The 21411-nt window shown below is 31.6% G+C and overlaps 1 protein-coding gene across 2 annotated transcripts; it reads right to left on the bottom strand.

Annotated features, from left to right (window-relative positions):
* Positions 1 to 13022: 13022 nt before the first annotated feature.
* LOC132745728 (uncharacterized) lies at positions 13023 to 21207 on the bottom strand. Of its 2 annotated transcripts, XM_060734690.1 has the most exons (6): positions 20720 to 21207; positions 19192 to 19773; positions 18459 to 18819; positions 17445 to 17845; positions 16185 to 16441; positions 13023 to 13728 (listed from the first exon to the last, which is right to left on the bottom strand). In XM_060734690.1, the coding sequence occupies exons 1-5, from the start codon at positions 20762 to 20764 to the stop codon at positions 16205 to 16207; spliced, it is 1626 nt and encodes a 541-aa protein (XP_060590673.1). In that variant the 5' UTR covers positions 20765 to 21207; the 3' UTR covers positions 13023 to 13728; positions 16185 to 16204. The 2 variants fall into 2 exon arrangements, with proteins under 2 accessions (XP_060590673.1, XP_060590672.1); XM_060734689.1 differs by lacking the exon at positions 13023 to 13728 and having other exon boundaries at positions 14945 to 16441.
* Between the last annotated feature and the right edge of the window lie 204 nt (positions 21208 to 21411).

Genomic DNA, 21411 nt, shown 5'->3' with positions numbered 1-21411 from the left:
ATAGTTTCAAGAGATTTATAGTCTTTGATAACAAAAGTACCGGAAAAAATAAAACTGACATTATTTCCGTGTGCAAAAAGACTTGCAAATTGCATTTTGATTAAACCTTCGTGACGAGACAAACACAGAAAAGGTAAATAAACACTTCTTTGTATTATTAAAAATGAGCTTGTTTTTTTATAAAACTGTATACAAAGCAGTTCATTATGATGTAATTACGTTAACATGATAATTGTGTAGTCAGAAAAATTAAATAAGTCGGAGACAACAGAAGACTTGCATTTTGATTTTTGAAGTAATGTACATGTTACATCAACAAATCTTGAAATATTGTATGTTTGTATCGGTTATTTTTTTAAAAATATCTTAATTAAAACGCAGAAATAAAAAACATCAATGCAAGAATGATGACACCGCAGAAATAAAATACGCAGAAATTTAAAACCCCTTATTTTAACCAAAATCGCAGAATATTAAGCCCGCAGAAATAAGTACTTATACGGTAACACCTCTGAAAAATCACGTTTAATACTTTTCTTTTGATGTTGTGAACATTTTAAAATTTCAAAATAACATAATCTGATTTGTTTTAAAAGAAACCCGCTTTAAATTTTATTTATTCTAAATAATTGACACTGTACTTTGGCTGATTATGTTGCTACTACTAGAACTTTCAATTATAACAAAGTGCAACCAAAACGTTTTAGAACTAAAGAACAAGTATTTTTACCTGTCAATAAAATTTATTTCCATTGATAAGTTTGATGGATGATAATTTAATTCGAAATTCTGATTAATAATGAAATTACGTGAATATATAAGATTTGTATTGCGCTTTACTCAGAGAACGAGTGTCAATCTTTTTATTGATGATCAACACCTTTCAAGTTATCAGCATTATTAGAATTTGTATAATGCTTTTCCTAATTGCATTTTCAATATCTAGCTATTTTGTCTAAGGGAGAAATCTCCCAGGAAAGTTGTCATAATAGTGATGATACTTTCACTGCATCATCTGAGGGAGATCGAGACTCTGGATTTTCAAAATTTTGATAAAGGACACAAACTGTCGATAGAAACAGACGAGTGCCCCTAAACAAGGCCAACTAAACATTTACATGCATCAAAGGCATCGTTACAATAAAAAGTGTGTTTCAATGATATAGAAACATTAACATATATTTTCTCATATTTCGAGATTAAGAAATGATTGAGAAAAACAAAATCCCTAAAGAAAGTCCAACACGTCAAAATTGAAAATGTTGCAGACTCGGTTTGATTAAGCCTGTTCATGGACGGTACTGGAAAGTGCAAGTTACCGTCCACGCCCCCTAGCACCGGCTTACCCGCAACCCTGTTGAATGTGACATGTTATCCTAATTTACTACAGAAGTATGCTTATATAGCTATTTCAATATCTGTTCATGGATGACAGACTCGATGACTTGATATAACAATGAAACTATAATTATTTTAAGTCTAAGAGTATCTGACTTTAATGTTTTAGCTATAAACTCATCAGAAAAAAATCGTTTAACATTTTCCCTCAAATATGCATCTTTTGACGGCTTCCCTCTACCTTTAAAGGCATCAAACAGTGAAAAAATGCCATATTTAGACCACAAACACCGTTCTACGTTTCAGAAATGTTGTTCAAAAAGTGATCACTTTTTCGGCGCAGTACCCCATCATAAAGGTACATCAGGTGGTTGCCAGAAGGGGAATGTGCCCCCTTCTGTTTGGGGGTTTGAAGGGGGCGGCAGCTCCCCTCATCGCCAAGAAAAAATTTGACATGTCACATGCTAAAAATGGCATCAGGTTGATCTTAATGTGACCCGTAACCAACGCACTCTATCACACTTTTTTACTCTATCTTAATCTATTGAGAAGTTGCAGCACTTTGAAATCAGTTTTGATAGGGAAAAAAAAAACAATAGAGAATAGCGATTTTTGACACTTTTATGACGTCCCCCGTTGCCCTGGTAACAGGAAATTTAAGATTGTGCATGCTGTTACAGATATATGGGCCAGTCAACATTTGTGTCATGTTTCATCAGCATTCAAGCATTTTTCATATTTTCATAGCAGCTTGAATTTTTAACAGGATGCTTTTTAATGTAAACGGCCACTTTTCACAATATGCTCTTGTGGTAAAAGGTTAATTAAAAAAATAAAAAATGCCACAAAACAACAAACAATTTTTCACCCAAATTAGGTGTAAGGCCACTTGTTAACATGCAGAAAGTAGATTTTGGGTAATTCCAAGGTTTTTCATTATTTTTTGTTAACCTTTTCTCATATTAGGGTGTTTTTTACGGCTATTTGTCCCCTTTTATGGCATGAAACAGTGAAAAATGCCAAATTTAGAACAGAAACACCATTTTACGTTTGAGAAATGTGGTTAAAAAAGTGCCGTTCCTCATCATAAAGGTACATCTGGCGGTTGCCATAAGGGGGATGTGTCCCCTCCTGTTTGGGGAGTTTAAATCATCGCAAAGAAATTTTTGAACATGTGACAGGCTAAATATGGCATCAGGTTGATTCTAAGGTGACGTGTAATCAACACTGAAAAGCCTTTTGCTCTATCTCAATCTATTGAGAAGTTGCAGCACTTTGAAATCAGTTTTGATGGGGAAAAAACAATGGGGAATATTGATTGCTGGCAGTTTTGAGACGTACCCCCGTTGCCATGGTTACAGGAAATTTAAGATTGAGCATGCTGTTACAGAGGCTAGAGGCCAGTCAACATTTGTGCCAAGTTTCATGAGTATTGAAGTATTTTTCATGCTTTCATAGCAATTTGAATTTGTAACAGGAGGCTTTTCAATGAAAACGGCCACTTTTCACAATAAGCTCATGTGGTAAAAGGTTAAGGAACCAAGCTATTACAATATTTTACTGAATGACAAAATGACATGGACTCGATATGACTATCAATGCAAAGTCATATCATGACCTCATTCAAGTGTGAATTTAACTTTTTGGCTGCTGAAGCTTTCTCAAAACATATCATCTTGTTTGACATACAAGCGTGACCTTGACTTTTTAACTGAATTCTTGACACCTATATGTTTTACATTTTCATGTTTACTTTTGCAGTACTTTTGAGTTGTTTAAATAACATGTTTTCTTTTTAACATATAAATTTTTTTCTTAAACCCAACAGAATCGGGTTGAGCACAACTCTGTACATGGCATGTCAGAATATCTGTAAATTCCCCACGATCAAATTCTTATCAGTGAGATGTTTTATTTAACGAAGTTCTACACTATATTCATATACATAAATGATAAAAAAAATGTAATATAAAAATTTGAGCCAGTTGAAAATTGACCTTATGACTCACATTTCAACGAATTATGATAAATTCAGTGATAATTGACCCATTCCCGTTATCTAATGACCAACCCACGCGTGAAAAATTACCCCCCGTTAAAAACCGTTAGACATGACATGTAAAACATTGATAAATGAACAAAATGATATAGCCAAACATAGCTATATATGGTCATGCATATTGCCAAACATATCTATTTATGGTTATGTACTTTGCCAAACATGGCTAAATATGGTCATGCACATGGAACAGTAATATTTCCGTATTCCCTTCAGATTTATTAAATTTTTAATATGTATTTATTTAGTTTTATTCAAGTTGACCAGGAGCTAATAAATATCTTCCAATCCACCGGCAATAACGTATAACGGAAAGTTATATGGTACTTATGCAATGAATTTTAATATTACACTGCGTGTAAAATAATGTAAATTTATGTTTGTCTGCCTGCTAGTATTAAAGCCCTCTATTGTTAATCATGTTAAAAATAAATCGGCAGAACCCATGTACAACCCATGTTAGAATTATTATTATTTTTAAGATTTACATCAAACGTGTTCGATTCGGAGTTTTTTTTTTTGGAATTCGTTTATCAAGTTTATGTACTGATTATGTACTGATCAGGAGAAGTAACCGCTACAAAAATTGTAGTGTATCAGCAAAAGTTACTTCCACTGATCAGTACATAGATATGATTGTTGTGTTGACCCTTAAAGGGATTGTTTGATAACACAGACCCAAAAAATAGTTTCTAGCTTTTAATGTTTACTGAACAAGTCTATTATAAGAACTAACTCAGAGAGGCAGAGCATGCATTAAACATTGGAGGCGGGGCTTCTTATAACTGACAGCGCAACACTACAGCGTGGAGGCCAGTGTTGAAAGCGTCTAGTATTTCCTGTTATCAGATCTGAAACTGTTTACTTTACAAACGATTTAGGGGGAAATAAAAATGTTGAGTAGGATCATAAATTAAAGCGCATAGTTTTTATTACCTGAAATATTCCTAGGCTAATATTACGGCCAGGAAAGAATATCGGTTCTTAAGAGCGGGAAGATATTAATTTATAAATGGGTATTGATCGATTTAGCTATGCTAACCTTATGAAACATAAAATTGGTTTGAACACAATATTAAGAGAATATTTCTTAAAACCATGGCTTGCTTTAAATATTCTTACGAATTTCAGCAGTTGATTATGCCAGTTCGAAAATGACCATAAATTATAAGTGTTTGAAAAGATGCTTTCTCTGTAGATTGTCAAGCGGCATGTCGGACTCCGACCAGATAGACCAATTCTGTATAAAAATCATTTGTCTGATACTTTCGTAAAACAGTTCCCTCTCCAACTTATAGATACTTGTGCCTTTCTCGGCGAAGTAGTTTATATGGGCCCAAGCTCGGCCATGTTATGGATGTTGAATCATTTTTATGAGTGTGTTAGAAATTTAATTTCTTTAAAGCGTCTCGGCACTTCAAACAATTACATTTACCGTTTAAAATGATCTTAATCTGATCAAAAGTAAACGATTAATCATTTCTGAACGGCTTTTTTCTATCTAACTTTAATGGTAAATTTTATGTAAGGTAAACTCTCAGATGTGAAAAATGACCCAGGCTTAGTTCTCAACATTGAATAATAACTCACTGGGTCAATTTTCAACGAGATCAAAATCTAAAATTACACAGGAATAAGAAATTCTATATTAAAATAGCTGATTTTTTCTTATGTGAATCAAATGCATTATACTAGTATTAGAAAAATCAGTAAATTTCAGTTATTTTTATATATTTAAACCTTTTAACGTTATCAAAAAATTTCTTGTTTTATGTTCATATTAAAATCTAATCAGTATCAGAGACTTTTATAATTTTATTGCAGAGGGATAAGAAGCTCTAAAAAATTGATTTTTTTTTTTAAATCCTGACCCACAATCCTTTACGATAGATTCATTGTTTCTTAGAGTTGATCAGCTCTGCCATCTTGTTTTACTGCCTATTTTTTTTCATTTTACTCTATTTCAGAGAATAATTTTCATCTTGATCTTTTTTACTTTTTTATACAAAACTTGTAACTTCTTCTTTTATTACCACAACAACTTTTAGATAATATGACAGCGTACATGTAAACATGTATCGTGTCAAACGTGGTCTCGGAAAATCTCGCAAAAATGTGAACTTGCGTGATAATAAGTATTTGATACAGATATTACTTGTTTGACGTCGAAGCTTCCTCTCCATTTAAATATAACTCTGTGATTACTTTCGTTTGGAGCTTTATTTAACTTTATACATCAGACTTAATATTTTTCAATGAATTAAAAAGAAAAAGTTAAGACACTTGAGCTCCTAATTATTTTCTTTTAGTTTGTCAATTCTTGTTAAATCTGTATCATATTTTAGGAGCATCTACCTGTCTATAAATCTAAATTATATATTTCATGATTATGTTTATAATTATTTTCTATTCACATTTAATAAAAATTTTGAATGATATTTTGATTACAGCTTTCCTATTCAATCACAAACATATTTGATATTTTACACGATTAAATAAAATTTAGATATTTTACTACTGAAGACAATGGAAATAACAATTCAAGAAAGACATTCGCCTAACATAATGTTTCTTATAGAAATAGAAGTTAAAATATTATATTTTACTGTTATCGTGTGCATAAGTGTATTTTGATCAAAAATATATATTTCTATATCAACATTTTCCATAGCAACGAAATTTTAAGAATAAATACCAGAGCAAATTGAAACAGTATCAAAGCCAATCATTCCTTATTTCGAACTTACTTAATGACATCGGATATGGTGAACAAATGATAGCATTTAGAAGGAAAATATATAAAGATATTACCGCAGACGTTTACAACAATGAGATCCATCCTGGACTTCGAATTAACAGATTTATAGTTGGGAGTAAGGCTGAGGGTGTGACAGCTCCATTAGAGAATGATCTAGATGTAATGGAAGTTTTACCGGACACAGTCTGCAAAGAACATTCTAACTCGGTTACACATGAAGAAGAACACCAATTCAAGCTAGTTTTTGATCATTCGCGTCCTGGTTATTCTTTACTCCGAACAGTTCATATATGTAACAGTCTTGCAACAGCCCCGTTATTATACGAATCCATGATTATACTAGCTCCGAATTGCTCATATCTTTCTAGTGATTTTTTGAAAAATGTTATGAAAACTTCAAGCATTGAAAATAGTCATTTGCCTGGAAATCAAGGGTATATTAATGTGAAAAAGGAAACTCAAGGTCCTTCAATAGTAACAAACCGTTTGGCTTTAACTTCGGAAGACTATGTGGTGGCTCTTAAATGTGAGTGTCCTAGTTATTTAAGATCATGGATAAGTAGAAGAAGAAATTATCAGTGGCCGCCTATTGCAGTCATAAGAGAAGTTTCAAGTTTAGATTCACACGTGGTTCCAGTAGGACATACAATAAGCAGCTTTCAATTCTTAGAATGGAGAATATGTTTCACCAAAGGTGAAATAAGATTGGTTCGTAGTTTGAATAGTTGCCTTACAAAAGTTTTAATCTTGCTAAAACAAATTGCTAAAGTCACTTTGAAACCTTTAAGTAAAGATATGTCTACCTATGTTATGAAGAATATAGTATTTTGGTGAGCTGAACTTAATGACTATGATTATTTTACCCAACATGCATTATTATTAGCACTTAAAAAGGCACTTGCATACCTGAAGCATTTTGTTGTGACGAACAATTTTCCAAGCTATATGATTCCACAAAGAAATTTGCTCGAGGGAAAACTAACACACTCACAACGAATTAAAATTTGTATGAGAATAGACTCTCTTCTGAAGGAAGGACCATACATGGTCTTGAAAATTGCAAAGATCCGGAATGCTATCTCAATGTTGTACAGGTCTCCAACAGAATTTTATCGAGTTTCAAAGAAGCTACATGAGATGCAAATTATCAATTATTTTATTGCTTACTTTTTTTACCTCTCTATTCCACAAATACCAAGTACAATCGGAGAAATAGTGAGAAGCATGTTTTCAAATAGAAAATTTAGGTTTTTGCAGTTTAGACTGTATTTGCACATATGTGATATTAATAACATACTAGCATTAAGTTATGAAGAAATAGAAGGAATTTATGATACTTTGAATAAACCTGAAAATATTGGGTGTGAACTCCAAGATAATGAATACCTGCTTCAATTACTGTCATATCTGTCGTAACATGCTTAAAAGAGACACGGAGGAAGTATAACTGTTTAACATGCAAAATTATGTTATTTTTAAGTTTTCAATACAAGAAGAAATGTAAAATATGATAAACAAGATCAACAAGGAAAGGCGGCGTTCAGTAAAACGCACCCCCACCCACGCAATGCTTGCATAACAATGATATGATAATCATTTCTGGTAGCTTTAAAGAAAATACCCATTTTGTAAACATTTAAATTAAATCATAGCATACTGATATTGATTTTCAAAGAAAAACAACTTCTATTAAAGGTGTCTTTTTTACTTGTTTTCTGTTTGACTTAAAAATTTTATAATCATTTACAAATAAACCTAAAAGATAAAGAACAATCCTGTATATTTTATTTTAGAACTATCTCTACATTTTATTTGATAGTGAAAAAAATATCCCTTATATTCTATTATTGAGCTATCCTTAAAATGTTATTTAAGAATGGTAAGAACCATCCTTTACTTTTTTAGAATGGTTTGAACTGTTTTTTACATTTTATTTTAGAATGACCAATGGTATTCACCGATTTCAGTTTGTACTTTTAAAATGACCAATGAAAATTCTAGACTCAGTCCTTCCCTGTTAATTTTACAGGAAGGCAAACAATAACAGAAGGTGTTCGTCCGACTAAATAAATATGTGTACTTTTACTATAATTTGTCGTTGCTTTAAGCCTATAATATAGAAAAATCAGTTATTTATATTTTGTCGATGTAACGTACTGTGAAAATAAGTTATTATCGTCATATTTTGTTAATATTGTTCTGACAGATAAAGTAATTAACAAGAATCCAATGTTTAAATATCTAAAATTGAACAAAATAAAGGACAGTTATCTATTCGTTAAAGGATCATTAGTTTGATATTATCTTTATGATTCCAATATATTATTCCCCATATGTATTAAAGTTTATACGTATCACCGATGGTAATGTTTAAATGTTCCCGACATTTACACAAAATAAGACGGTAAAGTATGGTTAATATAGTTTTACAAGGAGGCAAGCATTATACAATTTTTGCATGGAGTGCATGAATCTCGACAAATAAAACTCTCCATTATCAAGCTAAAAGGGGACATGTCTTGAGTAAGAGAAACTCCACGAATTGTCCATTATCTGAGAGAATAAACAAATCTCGGCGCATTCACTGTCGGTCTAGAGTATCCTAGTTGATTGACCCACTTTTCTAAGGTTTACTTACTTTGACAATAGGGTGAGAGATAACGACAATTGAACCGTCCTCGGCTATTTTGTATAATAACCTCGGAGTAAATACGGATTAAAAGTAGTTCTATCACATGGTTTCTGATGTAAACAGAAACAGAGAGCGTTATCTTCGATAATGTAAAACGAAAGTCTATATTTCACATCAAAAGGAAAATAAAGTCTGTTTTGGTATAGTTATGATAGAAAATAGGTTTAACAACATTTTTTAATTGAAATATGCCCACTGATGTACAATTTTAAACGAATTCGACTTCATGACTGCGCAGGTTGGCATTTTGTTCTTTCGGTTTCTACAATCATAATTATAAATACGTATATAAAAGATGTATTGTTTGTTTTTGTATCTATGGATGCACTTATTTTTCGGTGGTCTTTTTACTTGACATATTGGAAATAGACTTGCCAACAACTCCTAGCATTAAATTACTATTTGCTCATATATTCAGTTTCCTACCGTAGGTTAGACCGAAATACTGTATCCGTTCTGTTGTGTTCGAGGTTCTTATCCGAAGATTGACGGAAAGGGCCGAAAATTTGCGATTGAGATAACGATAGATAAGTCATATTCAGATGCTCATACATTGGTTTCTTTTTCTAGGGTTTAAGTTTGTGACGACAGGAAACGTGTTTTTATTTTTGATACAAAAGAGAAAGAACATAAAAACAAACTCAGCATTCTGATTTATGCTTTGGGACTATGCCCCCCTCCTCGTTCAAATGTAATACCCTCGCGATTCCATGTTCTTTCTATTACATAATTTCACCTGACAGTTTTTGAGTTTCCTTTACATAGAAAAAAATGTAGTTGCAAAAAAAAATGATCTCAAATCAATGTTTGTTTTGATAAATACAATCCGGACCTGACAAATATGTTTTCCCGCTGAACCAGACGCAGGTTCATGGTGCTCTACCGTTCACAATACAGTGGTCAACGCGTTGTGCTTATTATCGATAGATTTACCAAGCTATAATTAAAAAAAATATGATTAGATAGGGAAAAGATTTATTTTGATTTTTTCGAGTTTTTTTGATATGCATTTATTGTATTTTCAAAGTCTACAGATAACCACCTAAGATAAATGCGTTTCTTATATATAACCGAAAACAGATAGTATTTAGTACCTTCATACCGTCACGCACGGATAACGGTAGCGGCATCCCCTCCGCCAAAAGGTCAAAATTAGCAAGGTACAAAATAGAAGGATTTACAGAAAAATCAATAAAATCAATGATAACTAAATTCATATACATTTTATCAAGTATGACAATAAGAAATACTGGGGTGTGTAGTACGTGCCAGTAAGTGTTATATGACTACCCTAAAAAGGCACTAAAAGGAACTTAAAATTTGACAACATCAGTCAGATATATGCCCTAAAGACACATGTATGCACAATTTATAGTACAGTTTACGTGTTGTGGACACTTCTAAATTTAAGCTTGGTTAGTAGAATGGCTTTCTTCAGAAACGAGGAAACTTTAAATAATCTATAATATCCTTATGAAAAATGTTTCCTACTGATTTTTATTAAGAAACAAATAACAAACAAATAATAACAGCTTACGACTCACACAAGCAAAATGATTGTTGCTACTCAAAATATTTGAAGTATTCATAACAATGTTACCATACCTTCATTTTTAACACTTCTTTTTCCTACTTTGAGAGCCTCATTGATAAAATTAAAATTGACCAAATTTTAGTACTGTTTTCAAAGTTTGCCTTTTTTTCTTTAAAGTATAAGCGTTGAACTTGTTGAAGATATACTTTGCTGAAAAATAATATTAGAAAAAATTGCTTATTACTATACAATCTCCTTGTAAAGTTAAAAAAACATTTTTGACATTACACAAAGTAGATATGTTATATTTAGAATATTACAAGCAGTTAGTGGTCACAATCTAAATATTGTCTTTAAAACAACTGGAGTTTACTTTATGATAAGACCAGCTACAACTGACATGCAAGAGGGAACGCAGCTTCCAATACATAGTTTATTTATTCTTTAATTCTTATTCAAATTTAGACATTTTCGCTAAGAATTTCATAGATAATTTCTATACATTTCCGATTAAAATATTTTACTCAAGAATGAGCATAGTATATCTTTAAATCTTAAATACTTGTATAGTGAAGCTTTGCTTTTTTTATACTTGGGTGATATCAGGTACTATATTTGTTATTAAAATTTAGCATTATCTAAATTTTAAAATTGAATACTTGTTGGTTTTTTTTTCAAAAAGAGACCCGTGAGATACGTAGATAATTGTAAAAGAAAAAAGGTTCAACCCATTCCCTTCCGTTTCAGTCCAGTTGACAGTAATTCTAGCCTACCTTAATACTCTTCAAAGCGAAGGTAATTAATTAGGGTTGTCAATCCTTATATATTTGGCTCCAACGCGTTGAATGAAATAAGAAGAAAACTACTTTTGAATTTACCAACAGGATACGAGGTTGTGAAAGTCCTGAGGTTTAAAACAAAATTCAGAAAAAGTTTTACAACTTCAGGAATGAATTGTGATAAAAAGAACGTAATGGACTACATCTTTTTATTATGGTAGTTATGATTATAGGACATAATTTAGAAATAAAAATTTATCAAAGGGAACTTATCATTTTAAATGAGAAAAGCATGCTTCATTGGAGATAGAACTGTACTTTTTAAATAATCATTTAAATAAATTAAAATTGTACAAAATGTGTTGTTTTCAAACAAAAGTTCAAATATCAAAGTAAGGGTTTGTTCTATTAGACTTTAAACTTTACGCCCATAAAATAAAAATTGTTCCTAGAATTATGTGTTGCTTATGACAATCTTCTCTAGAGCTGTATCTTTTACATTTACCTCCAACTATGGGAAAAATGTATATTTTTCTACAAGAGTAGCGAATTAATCATACAAACATTTTTAAAAGTTCTGTTAAATTGTTTAATTAGTCCCCTACCGGTTTAACCGGAGGGGACTTTAGGTTTACCCTCCGTCCGTCTGTCCGTCTGTCTGTCCGTCTGTCCGTCTGTCTGTCTGTCAGTCTGTCAGTCCGTCAGTCCGTCCGTCCACAAAACTGGATCCCGCGATAACGCAAAAAGTACTGAAAATATTTTTATGAAACTTGATATATGGATAGATGGCAGTATGGAGATTATGCACGTCTTTTTTTTTTCTTCCTATGTTGAAAATTCTGGTTGCTATGGCAACAAATAGTCTGAAAATATGGCAAATTTAACACATAAACTGGATCCAGTGATAACTCAAAAAGTACTGAAAATATTTTTATGAGACTTGAAATATGGGTAGATGGCAGTCTGGAGATTATGCACATCTTTTTCTTTTCTTCCTATGTTGAAAATTCTGGTTGCTATGGCAACAAATAGCCTGAATTTCAAGATTTCTGATTTAAATTTTTCAGCTTTTTCACTATATGTTCTTTATTTCTTAAGGTGTTTACTTCAAACTTTAAATATAAGTTTCTGGTCATCAACCACATCATATGTGACAAGGTTCATAACTCTAGCACAAAAAATATCAGTATTACCGCCCTTGAACTTAGATTTTTTAGGGGGAAAATGTTGTCTTTTTTAAATAACTTCTTTATTTCCTAATGTATCTACTTCAAACTTCATATATATGTTTCTTATTATCACTCGACATTTTTGAGAAGGTTAAATACTCTAGCAAGACTATTTCCAGAATTATGTCCCCCTTGAACTTAGTTTTTTTTCGAGAAACTGGTATTTTCACTCCAACTTCTTCATTCCTTATAGGATTTACTTTAAAATCCCACATCGTAATAATATGACAAGGTTGTATAAACATAATTTCCTTACTAAGCATGGAAACTTAACACATTACTGTGATATATACAAACTTATTTTATTATGTTTTGTGGTCGATATTTTCAAATACAGACTTCATCCTCAAATTCATTATAAATGGCAATACACAGGAGTGTATGACAATTAAAGAACTTTTTGAGGGACCGGTAGGGGAATACTGTATTGCCCGCAATACTATCAAATGCTTGTTGATCATGTGTTTAAAATCAAATAAATGGATAATTAAGATATGTGTGCCTTGTTTCGGTTATATCGCTACACAAGATGTGAATTGAGCAACATTTTCTGCACCCTAATGACACTGGTAATGTAAATTATAGATTCAGACAAATCGATTTTAATCACATTTATTGTGAAACAAAATATTGCAATTGATATCCTTTCTCTCAATCTACGATTGCTGGCATAATATGGGATAATATGTTCGTGAACGGAGTTAGTTCCTTACACATGAAACATGAGTGGAAAGGCAGACATCTAAACCACTAAAACACGCCGAATCATAAGATATATAGTAAAAGCATAGCATTATTAAGAACTATAATGTCTTTACATGATTTTGTTTTTGGTATTTGAGCCATGTTAAAATTAAATGTACAGGTAAAAGTTACAAATACGAGTTAAGATATAATATTTACATTGTATACATAGACAGACATTACTTCTCGAGCTCGCACTTTTTAACACGTTGATAGTTTGCGAGTTCTATAATTTTCTATTTTAGCTCCTTTGACATAATCATATGCATCATTTTGTCGAGAAACGTCATGTCGCAACTACAGCATGCACTGTCCCGAAAATCCATTTTTTTTTGCAGCTCAATCTCTCTTGTGACCTGTAAACGTACTTGCTGATTTAAAGCTTTTACTACATCGATCGTCACAAAATACACGATTAGTTTCATTTTCCCTTTCATCATTCATTCAGTGATAAATGCTTCTTTTGTGTTTATACAGGTCAGCTTTGTTAACAAACGATCGGCAACACCCTGAACATTGCTGGGATTTAGCATTTTTCTGCATCTGCTTTTTATGATTATCCAAACTTTCCTCATCCGTTAACTTTTTGTTGTAGCTACAAGATCAAAATGCATGATTTGTAATGCCATGGCATTGTAGTTGTGCACTATTTCCAAACCGACTTTCTCCCCAAATGTAACAAGACATTTGAAACCTCATTATTTAATTTACTGATCAGAAATGCAACGGATCCGTTGAACTGATTTTTTTATTGAGAAAGCCATCAGTTTCTTAATTTAGATATGACTTTATGTAATTCCGTTATCAGCATATATGTATGTAATCATTTAAACCAAAAGTACAAACTTCAAACCATGTATTGAATATTATTGTATGTGCTAGACACAATTAGGCATTTAAAAAAACACTACTCGCAGAAAATACCTGAGTTAAATCGAAAGTTAAGATTTTTATTGGATGCATATCACAGTTATTTGTCGCTTACTAGGATGAAATTTTCATTAAATAATCTCCCTTTGATCATCATGAACACACTTACTATCCAGCATCCGTTTACTATTCTATATTCCTATGAGTGATATTGCATATATATCTAACTGTACGTAAAAGCTAATTTAAAAAATCATCATTTTTAAAGATACTATTATTAAAGTCGAAATGAAGTCGAAAAGAAAATTGGTATGTATCAATTTTTTGTCTTACAGTTTATGTAAGTCTCATTTATATTTTTTTTTTTTTTTTTTTCATAATTCCCTTCAGTTCACACGGAATTTTTGTTGGGCAAACTTAAATGTTTGTAGTTAATAGTAAATACAAAACATCAATGAATGATAAAATTGTTCACGTATGAGAAATTGCTGACAATTTATCTTTAGTCCCTGCACATCGGCTTCATCATACATGCTTAAATTACTTGACTGTTATTTGATAATTTTTTTCAAACTTTAAGTAAATATGTCAATTTCTTCAGTTACGTTTAAAGAAAGAAGAGCGCATATCTCACAATATAGTTTTTGTCTTTAATTGAATTATTTAGCTGGGACCACACATTATGTACGACGTCAAAATATATACACAGGTACTTTATAGGACATTGTATAATAAAATTAATGATGATCAAGAAGTAAGCTAACATAGCACATTTGTATACCAAGGGTTTTCTGATCAATTATTTACAATAACAGTCATTTTGTGTAATTTACAACAAATATGCAAATTGTTGTGGACCATATACCTCGTCTTTTATGTAATATTGTTAACCTTTAACAATCAGATCGGCCTATCTTTATTTGGGTGTTAATACTGATCAAAACATTTTAAAATATTTATTATGCATACATGTATATAAGGATATATTAAACAAATGCTGAAATACATTTAGATATAAATAAAAGTCAATATTAAACACCAGACATCATAAGTTAATGAATGAGTAACCTTCTATCGTAACAGGTTAATACTTGAAACATTAAAATCATAAAGATGTACATTTCAAAATGCGTTTAAAATATACTTTATATAATTTATTTCAGCCTATTCATAACAAAATGCGAATGTTTTGATGTTAATCTATTGGCGTTAAAAATGAACTGTCTGTAAAATTTGTCACGGACTTTTGGGACAACCCTCGTATATACAAGTTTATAAAAACAATGTATGCAACTCCAATTATAATTCAATTACATGAAGCGGCAATTTATGTCATTTGATAATCATAAATAATTGATATCCTGCATAAATCAAAACATCCATATACTTGTTCACACATACCAAAACATCGTTTTCTGAATATTAGGTTTACCTTTACCATTACGTAGCTGTAATTTGTTAGATTTTCAAAACCTTGATAGTGATTTTATAGAATTAATGAATTCATGTGAGATACATGTTAATCTTACAAGTATCATTGCCAAGTAAGTAAAAATTACATTAAATTCTAGGGTGTAATTGGATTAATTGAAATGGAGCATACATGTTCATGCTTTGCAACACTTGAATCTTATAATAGTAATTATTAGTTACTCACTTTAGAAAAGTGACCAAAATGAAATAACATAACATAATGATAATACTTACATGTCAATAATTAATAATATCTCAAAAGGATGTTTTAACAAGAACATTTTAGCATAGCAATTTGCAATATTGTGAGTTTGTACAATTATAGTTCAATTTAACTCGTATTATGTACCTCAGATTAAAAAGGAATCAGTCAAGTGATATCTTATGGCAAGGGATATCTATCTATTCAGCACAATAATTAGCTTGTTAAAATGTTTCTATATAACTTTGGACTATAATCTTGTAGTTCAATCTAAATTTACATTGTACGTAGGCCTTTTATCTTTATGTCAACATTGTAGGGTGATATTTGAATGAAATTAAGCAAAACTAGATCCATATCTCACCAAATGTACAACTTTATCTAATTATTAATTAATTTGAACACACTGATGTTTATATCATTGATGAAATATTGCAGTTTCATACATATTTGTTATTTATAAATCGTCCTATACTGCTTGAAAAATACGAAACCTCTAGTAATACCCAAGTTCACTTCTAAACTTCTACATGTTTAAAAGTTCTTTTTGTCTTCTCCTCATAAAAGACGATAGCGTGTCGAGTACGCTGACATCTTTGTCCTGCAGTATATTTATACCCGAGTTGAAATATTCTGACAGCCATCTTGAATCTAGATCATTAATGAACTCTTCTAGCGTGTTAATCAGACATACATCTCTATTAAAATAGCACCAGTACGATGGCACGTTGCTGTGTTCTTCACAAGACCAGAGGATTCGTGTCTGAAAAAAATAATTCAATTCGCTGCATTACATAAGCACACAGTCCATTTAGTTTATAGTTCGATTGTTTTGGATGCTGGAAGCTTATTGAAACACTTGTGAATCCTTTCTAGGAACCAATCAGTAATAATTAAGTAATAAATGTAGTTTCTTGCCCCAAGAAACGACGGTTTGCCTCTGACAGGGTTTGAACCCACGTGGTCAGTAATCTTAGATTACTAATCCGATGCGTTAACCACTCGGACACGCCGCCACTCTATCCATTTGAACCGGGTTAACAGTAATATAAGAAGAAATCATAGAAAATATATTAAATGAACAGTTATATTGAATTAACAGTAATGTTACATGGAAGTATAAGATATATTTGAATAGACTTTATTGTTGTAACATATACGAACACTCTTTTCGCATTATTGTGATGTTACATGAACAGGTGATGAATATGATTTAAATTTGTAAAATCTATGTTCTGAATCTGAAGATCAAAATAATATGATAATATTACCCTACTTATGTTTTCAAAACATTCAGTTTGCACTCTTAAGAATAATTAGATATATTTCCGGATATAAACCAAATGAACTTAAGATGTCAATAGAGAGTGGACATATCAACAGCTACTTTTTAATGATTTCAATTGGTAGTTATAAAAACAAGCAAGAAAGAGGTATGGAAGAAAGAAAACAGACAGAAAGAAGGAAACTACACGTGACATCGATTTTAAATTTTTTAAATTATTTATATTATTTAAGGAAAACCTTAAAATTTATCTGTACAGTTAAGCGTAAGTACATGTTCTGATATCATAATTTTGTTTCCACCCACTACCGCAAATAACAAGTTAATTTTGTATGACGTCGCTAACTTTTACCAATTTTTAATTATGATACATGAAATGAAATAAAATACTATTCATAAGTTGTATCTCAAATAATGATTATAATTATGTTTCAATCGGAGGCTAACCGTCAATATTTATAAATCAATGCTATGAAGGTACCTTTATAATATGTGAGGATATTCCAGGAAGTCCATTGGTGGACTGCGAGCTACAATTCATCACGAACTTCTTCATTATCTTAGTAACATATTTTCTGCAGCCGCCATCTGTATCCAATCGCGATAGAAGAGCTCTTTCTGCCTTCGAGAAAGATATCGCCCAAAATAAATCTTTCTTTGGTACAAGATGTATTCCTGCGTTCAAAACTTCATCTATAACATTCCGCTCAAAGGCTTGTTTTGTTTTTTCCCTCGGCCATCCAAACCTCGACAGAGGTATATCGCACTCCAAAGACAGGGTTACATCCACGTTAATGTTGTGCTTTACTGGTGAACCTTGAAATGGCACCAACGTCATTTTTAATGCCGGTCCATAATTTACTTTAGAAACATGCACTGAATCTGAAAATGGAAAGCAAACGGAATTTCGCTTGCCAAAAAGATGAGATACTTGTGTCAAAATGTCGTGCCAAAAATGATGATATAAAATGTAACGTTATCGCACTTATATTAAAGATAAGTTATCATACATCAAACTGATACGCGATTTGAAGGTATAATAACAAATTAAAATAATAGATGTGTACATTGTATTACACTGTGCACCAAACTTAAGCTTGTAAAATTTCAACAAACCTCGTCTCATAACAAAATACTTGTACACACAATGATCGACTAAGGAAGCTCAAATGCATGAAGTATTTCCCATTTCAAAATAAATTCAACCTTGTATCGACCCCATGTAACACTTTTACTAGTGACATAAACACAATTTGATCGAAGTATTGTGACAAGTATTGTATTCTAAGAAAATATAAGATATTGCTTAGTTCTCTTCAAAGAATCTGCATTTTTTTTCGATGAAGGAACTACTTACGTTGTACATTTTATCTTCATAGAAACTTTTTGAAGTATCAGATATGCTACTGTATACCCAAATAAGATTTAAACAATCGATTGTTATATTTACATTGAGACTTTGTTTTGAAAATGATATATTTATTTTTCTACTTACGCTGATTCCATCGAAAAGATGTTGCACGTTGTATTTTCTCAAACAAATCTCTCTTAACATCAGCTGGAATGAGTTCAATACGGTTTTGAAATGTTGAACTTATGTTTGATCTTTGTAATGAATCCATGAAGCCAAACCTATATCTGGGATGGAACATGTAGTAACGATATTGAGCATCCTGCCGAGGTATTGGAAGACCAATATGTAAGAACTTTCTCGGAAGTTCATTTCTATTTCGTGGCAAAAAAGGATTGCATCCTCCATTACACATCTCTACTTCAACAACAGCATAGCCTAGAGGAATCGCCGTTCCTTGTGGATCAAAGAAAAGCTGTTTCTCCAAACACAAAATTGGTCTTTGCTGAAATTGATATAAACCCTACATTACTTTAGATAAGTCTTTGCTTTAACTCTATCTGCCTGTTTTTTTCAGCGTGCATAAATAGTACTCTAAAAATGTAAATACATGTATCAGGTGAGCAGTTTGATTGCTGAAGTAGTTCTTACATTAATGCTTACGTAAATATATTTTCGCAATAAAGTTAACTTCAAAAAGGCTAAAAGCGAGTCGTTTGTATCTCGAAATTCAATTTTGATTAAATGCTTTCTCATTAAAATCCTCCATGACAAAATCTTATAAGGACAAAAATAAAAAGAAATATGTCTGATAAACCGAAATGAACCTAGAATACGAAATAGGGAATTTGAAACCGACCGAAGGGAAACAACTCACGTCTTTGAAAACGTAGTTTACATTGCCAGTGCATCGAACTCTTTTCACGTCAATGTTGAGAGGAATATTGACGTCAAATTCATCAGCTTTGTTTATCTTCAGCCTCACAGGATAGCTTCCAGCATCAATATATTGACGTCTGTAGATTCCGCCATCTTGATATCTATCAAATCTTGAAGTAATTGAGTTCAGAGTTTGATCCACAAGGCGCTTAGATTGTTGTTTGTCAATTTTATTAAGAGTAATTTCTTCCAATATATTATCTAAGTAAAGTTTTCGTTTACACGGTGCATAATTAGTTCTTGGTGTAGATAAAGATAAGCATCCATGCAACGTTGAAAGTTTGGACAGAGCGCTGGTGTGTTCCAGTTGAGCTGACGATATATTTTCATGCTTCGGTACCGTAAATAATTGTGACACCTTCTCTCCATTACTTTTCAATGGCAATATTGTTTGTGTTCTACCCTCTCCAGATTGTACGTTTGTCATAAAGTTCGGTCTTTTCCCGTATACATGCAGGGGTGTTTCTGATGACGACCGTTTCCGTGATGAAAAATTTATTTTGTTGTTTATCAACGACATCTGCAAGCAGAAAAGAAAAGTTAGAAATTCTAGTAAAGCAAAATCCACAGGTCTTTTATACTTAAAACCTAGATGGTAAAAGTGTTATAGATTTTTACTACTTTTTATATGTTTGAAGGTTATTGTTTAAAACGAAAAGGGTTGATTAAAGTCTTATGAGATGCTTTACATGATTTGCAACTTTTCGGCCCTTTCCGTCAATCATCGGAGAAAGACCTCGAACTCAATACACATACCCTGGGTTACTGATACCTATCAGTAACCAGAACAGATGGGATATGGTATTTCGGTATAATTACGCTAAAAAGTTAAATTTGCAAACAAATCGTATGTAGTTGGAATTTGGTATATTATGTCATTTCATTTTATCATGTACAAGTGCACTCAAATTTACCAAACACACAACTGTACAAGTAAAAAGTACATAATTCATATACTGAACTCACTATTATTTTTTAGAAACTGAAAGTACAAACCATATACACGTTGACGAAACTTAGTTATGATTAGTTTAAAATGGGCATTCTTGAACTGATTTTGATTATTTGACATATTTTTCGTTGAATGTCAATAAGTACAAATAAATCCATTCGCATTAATTTTCGTATCCGAAAGTTGTTTTTCTGTTAAGCAGAAACAGATGACATTTTTAAAAAAAATTCCTATTATTCTATAATTCAAAAGACATATTTAACATTATTAATCTAACATTTAAATTCAGTCGAAACATACTTGTACTTGTATATTAGTCATCTACCCGGTAGTCATCTAGACATTTTTATGTTTTAGTGCGAAAAAACTAGTTTTTTAACCATTTATAGCTGATCTATTTTGTATCATTTACATCATTTAAAGGAACGTGGTTTTACTCATGTTTACCTCAACAGTAACCACAAAGCTACGACTCTCAAATACATTATTTAATAAAAAATGAATTTATACGTACGCTTGGTAAATTTGTAATTTGGTTTGAAGGATTTAGACCTTGCATTATGGGCCATCCGGTTGTGCTAACACTTTTTGTCGATACTGCATTCGGTTTCCTAGTGGCACTGTCAGGTTAAAATATTGCCGTAGCACCCGTACTTTTTACCCAAACTCCTGACATTACTATTCTCGTAAAAATACTGTCGACAGAGATATTGGAATTTTTTTTTATTTCTGCAGCTGTGTTAAACAGAGAAATTTAATTCCGTATTTCAGAAGTGAAGTGTTTCGTTCAATTGTTTCACTTTGCTTTATTTAAATTGATTAGATATATTGTTTATATTCAAATAAGCATTGCATATATATGGTGTTATCAAATCCGCTCTCTTTTACTGTGCAATCTTTAAGAAATCCAATAGCCCAAATCTTAATATGTAAAAAAATCTACACCAACACCAGAATGAATTGTTTTCTATCCGTCTTAACTCTCACATCAAACATCCATGTGTATATGTTGAAATAATTATCCGAAGCGCAATTAAGTGTAAAACATTGATAACAGTATTGAAATCAATGGTACATTTCCCTAACAGATAAACTTTGTCCAAAGTTTACAATATTCATGAACTAAAAGATTATAATCAGATATTTATCAATATGTTTACGGTGTAACATCTTAATATACTATCTTAACAAGTGCAATTAGACGTT

Source organism: Ruditapes philippinarum, unplaced genomic scaffold (assembly GCF_026571515.1).
Source record: "Ruditapes philippinarum isolate M1 unplaced genomic scaffold, ASM2657151v2 ctg9960_1_1_1_1, whole genome shotgun sequence".
Classification (NCBI taxonomy): Eukaryota; Metazoa; Mollusca; class Bivalvia; order Venerida; family Veneridae; genus Ruditapes; species Ruditapes philippinarum.
This window is presented reverse-complemented; position numbering and strand designations above follow the sequence as displayed.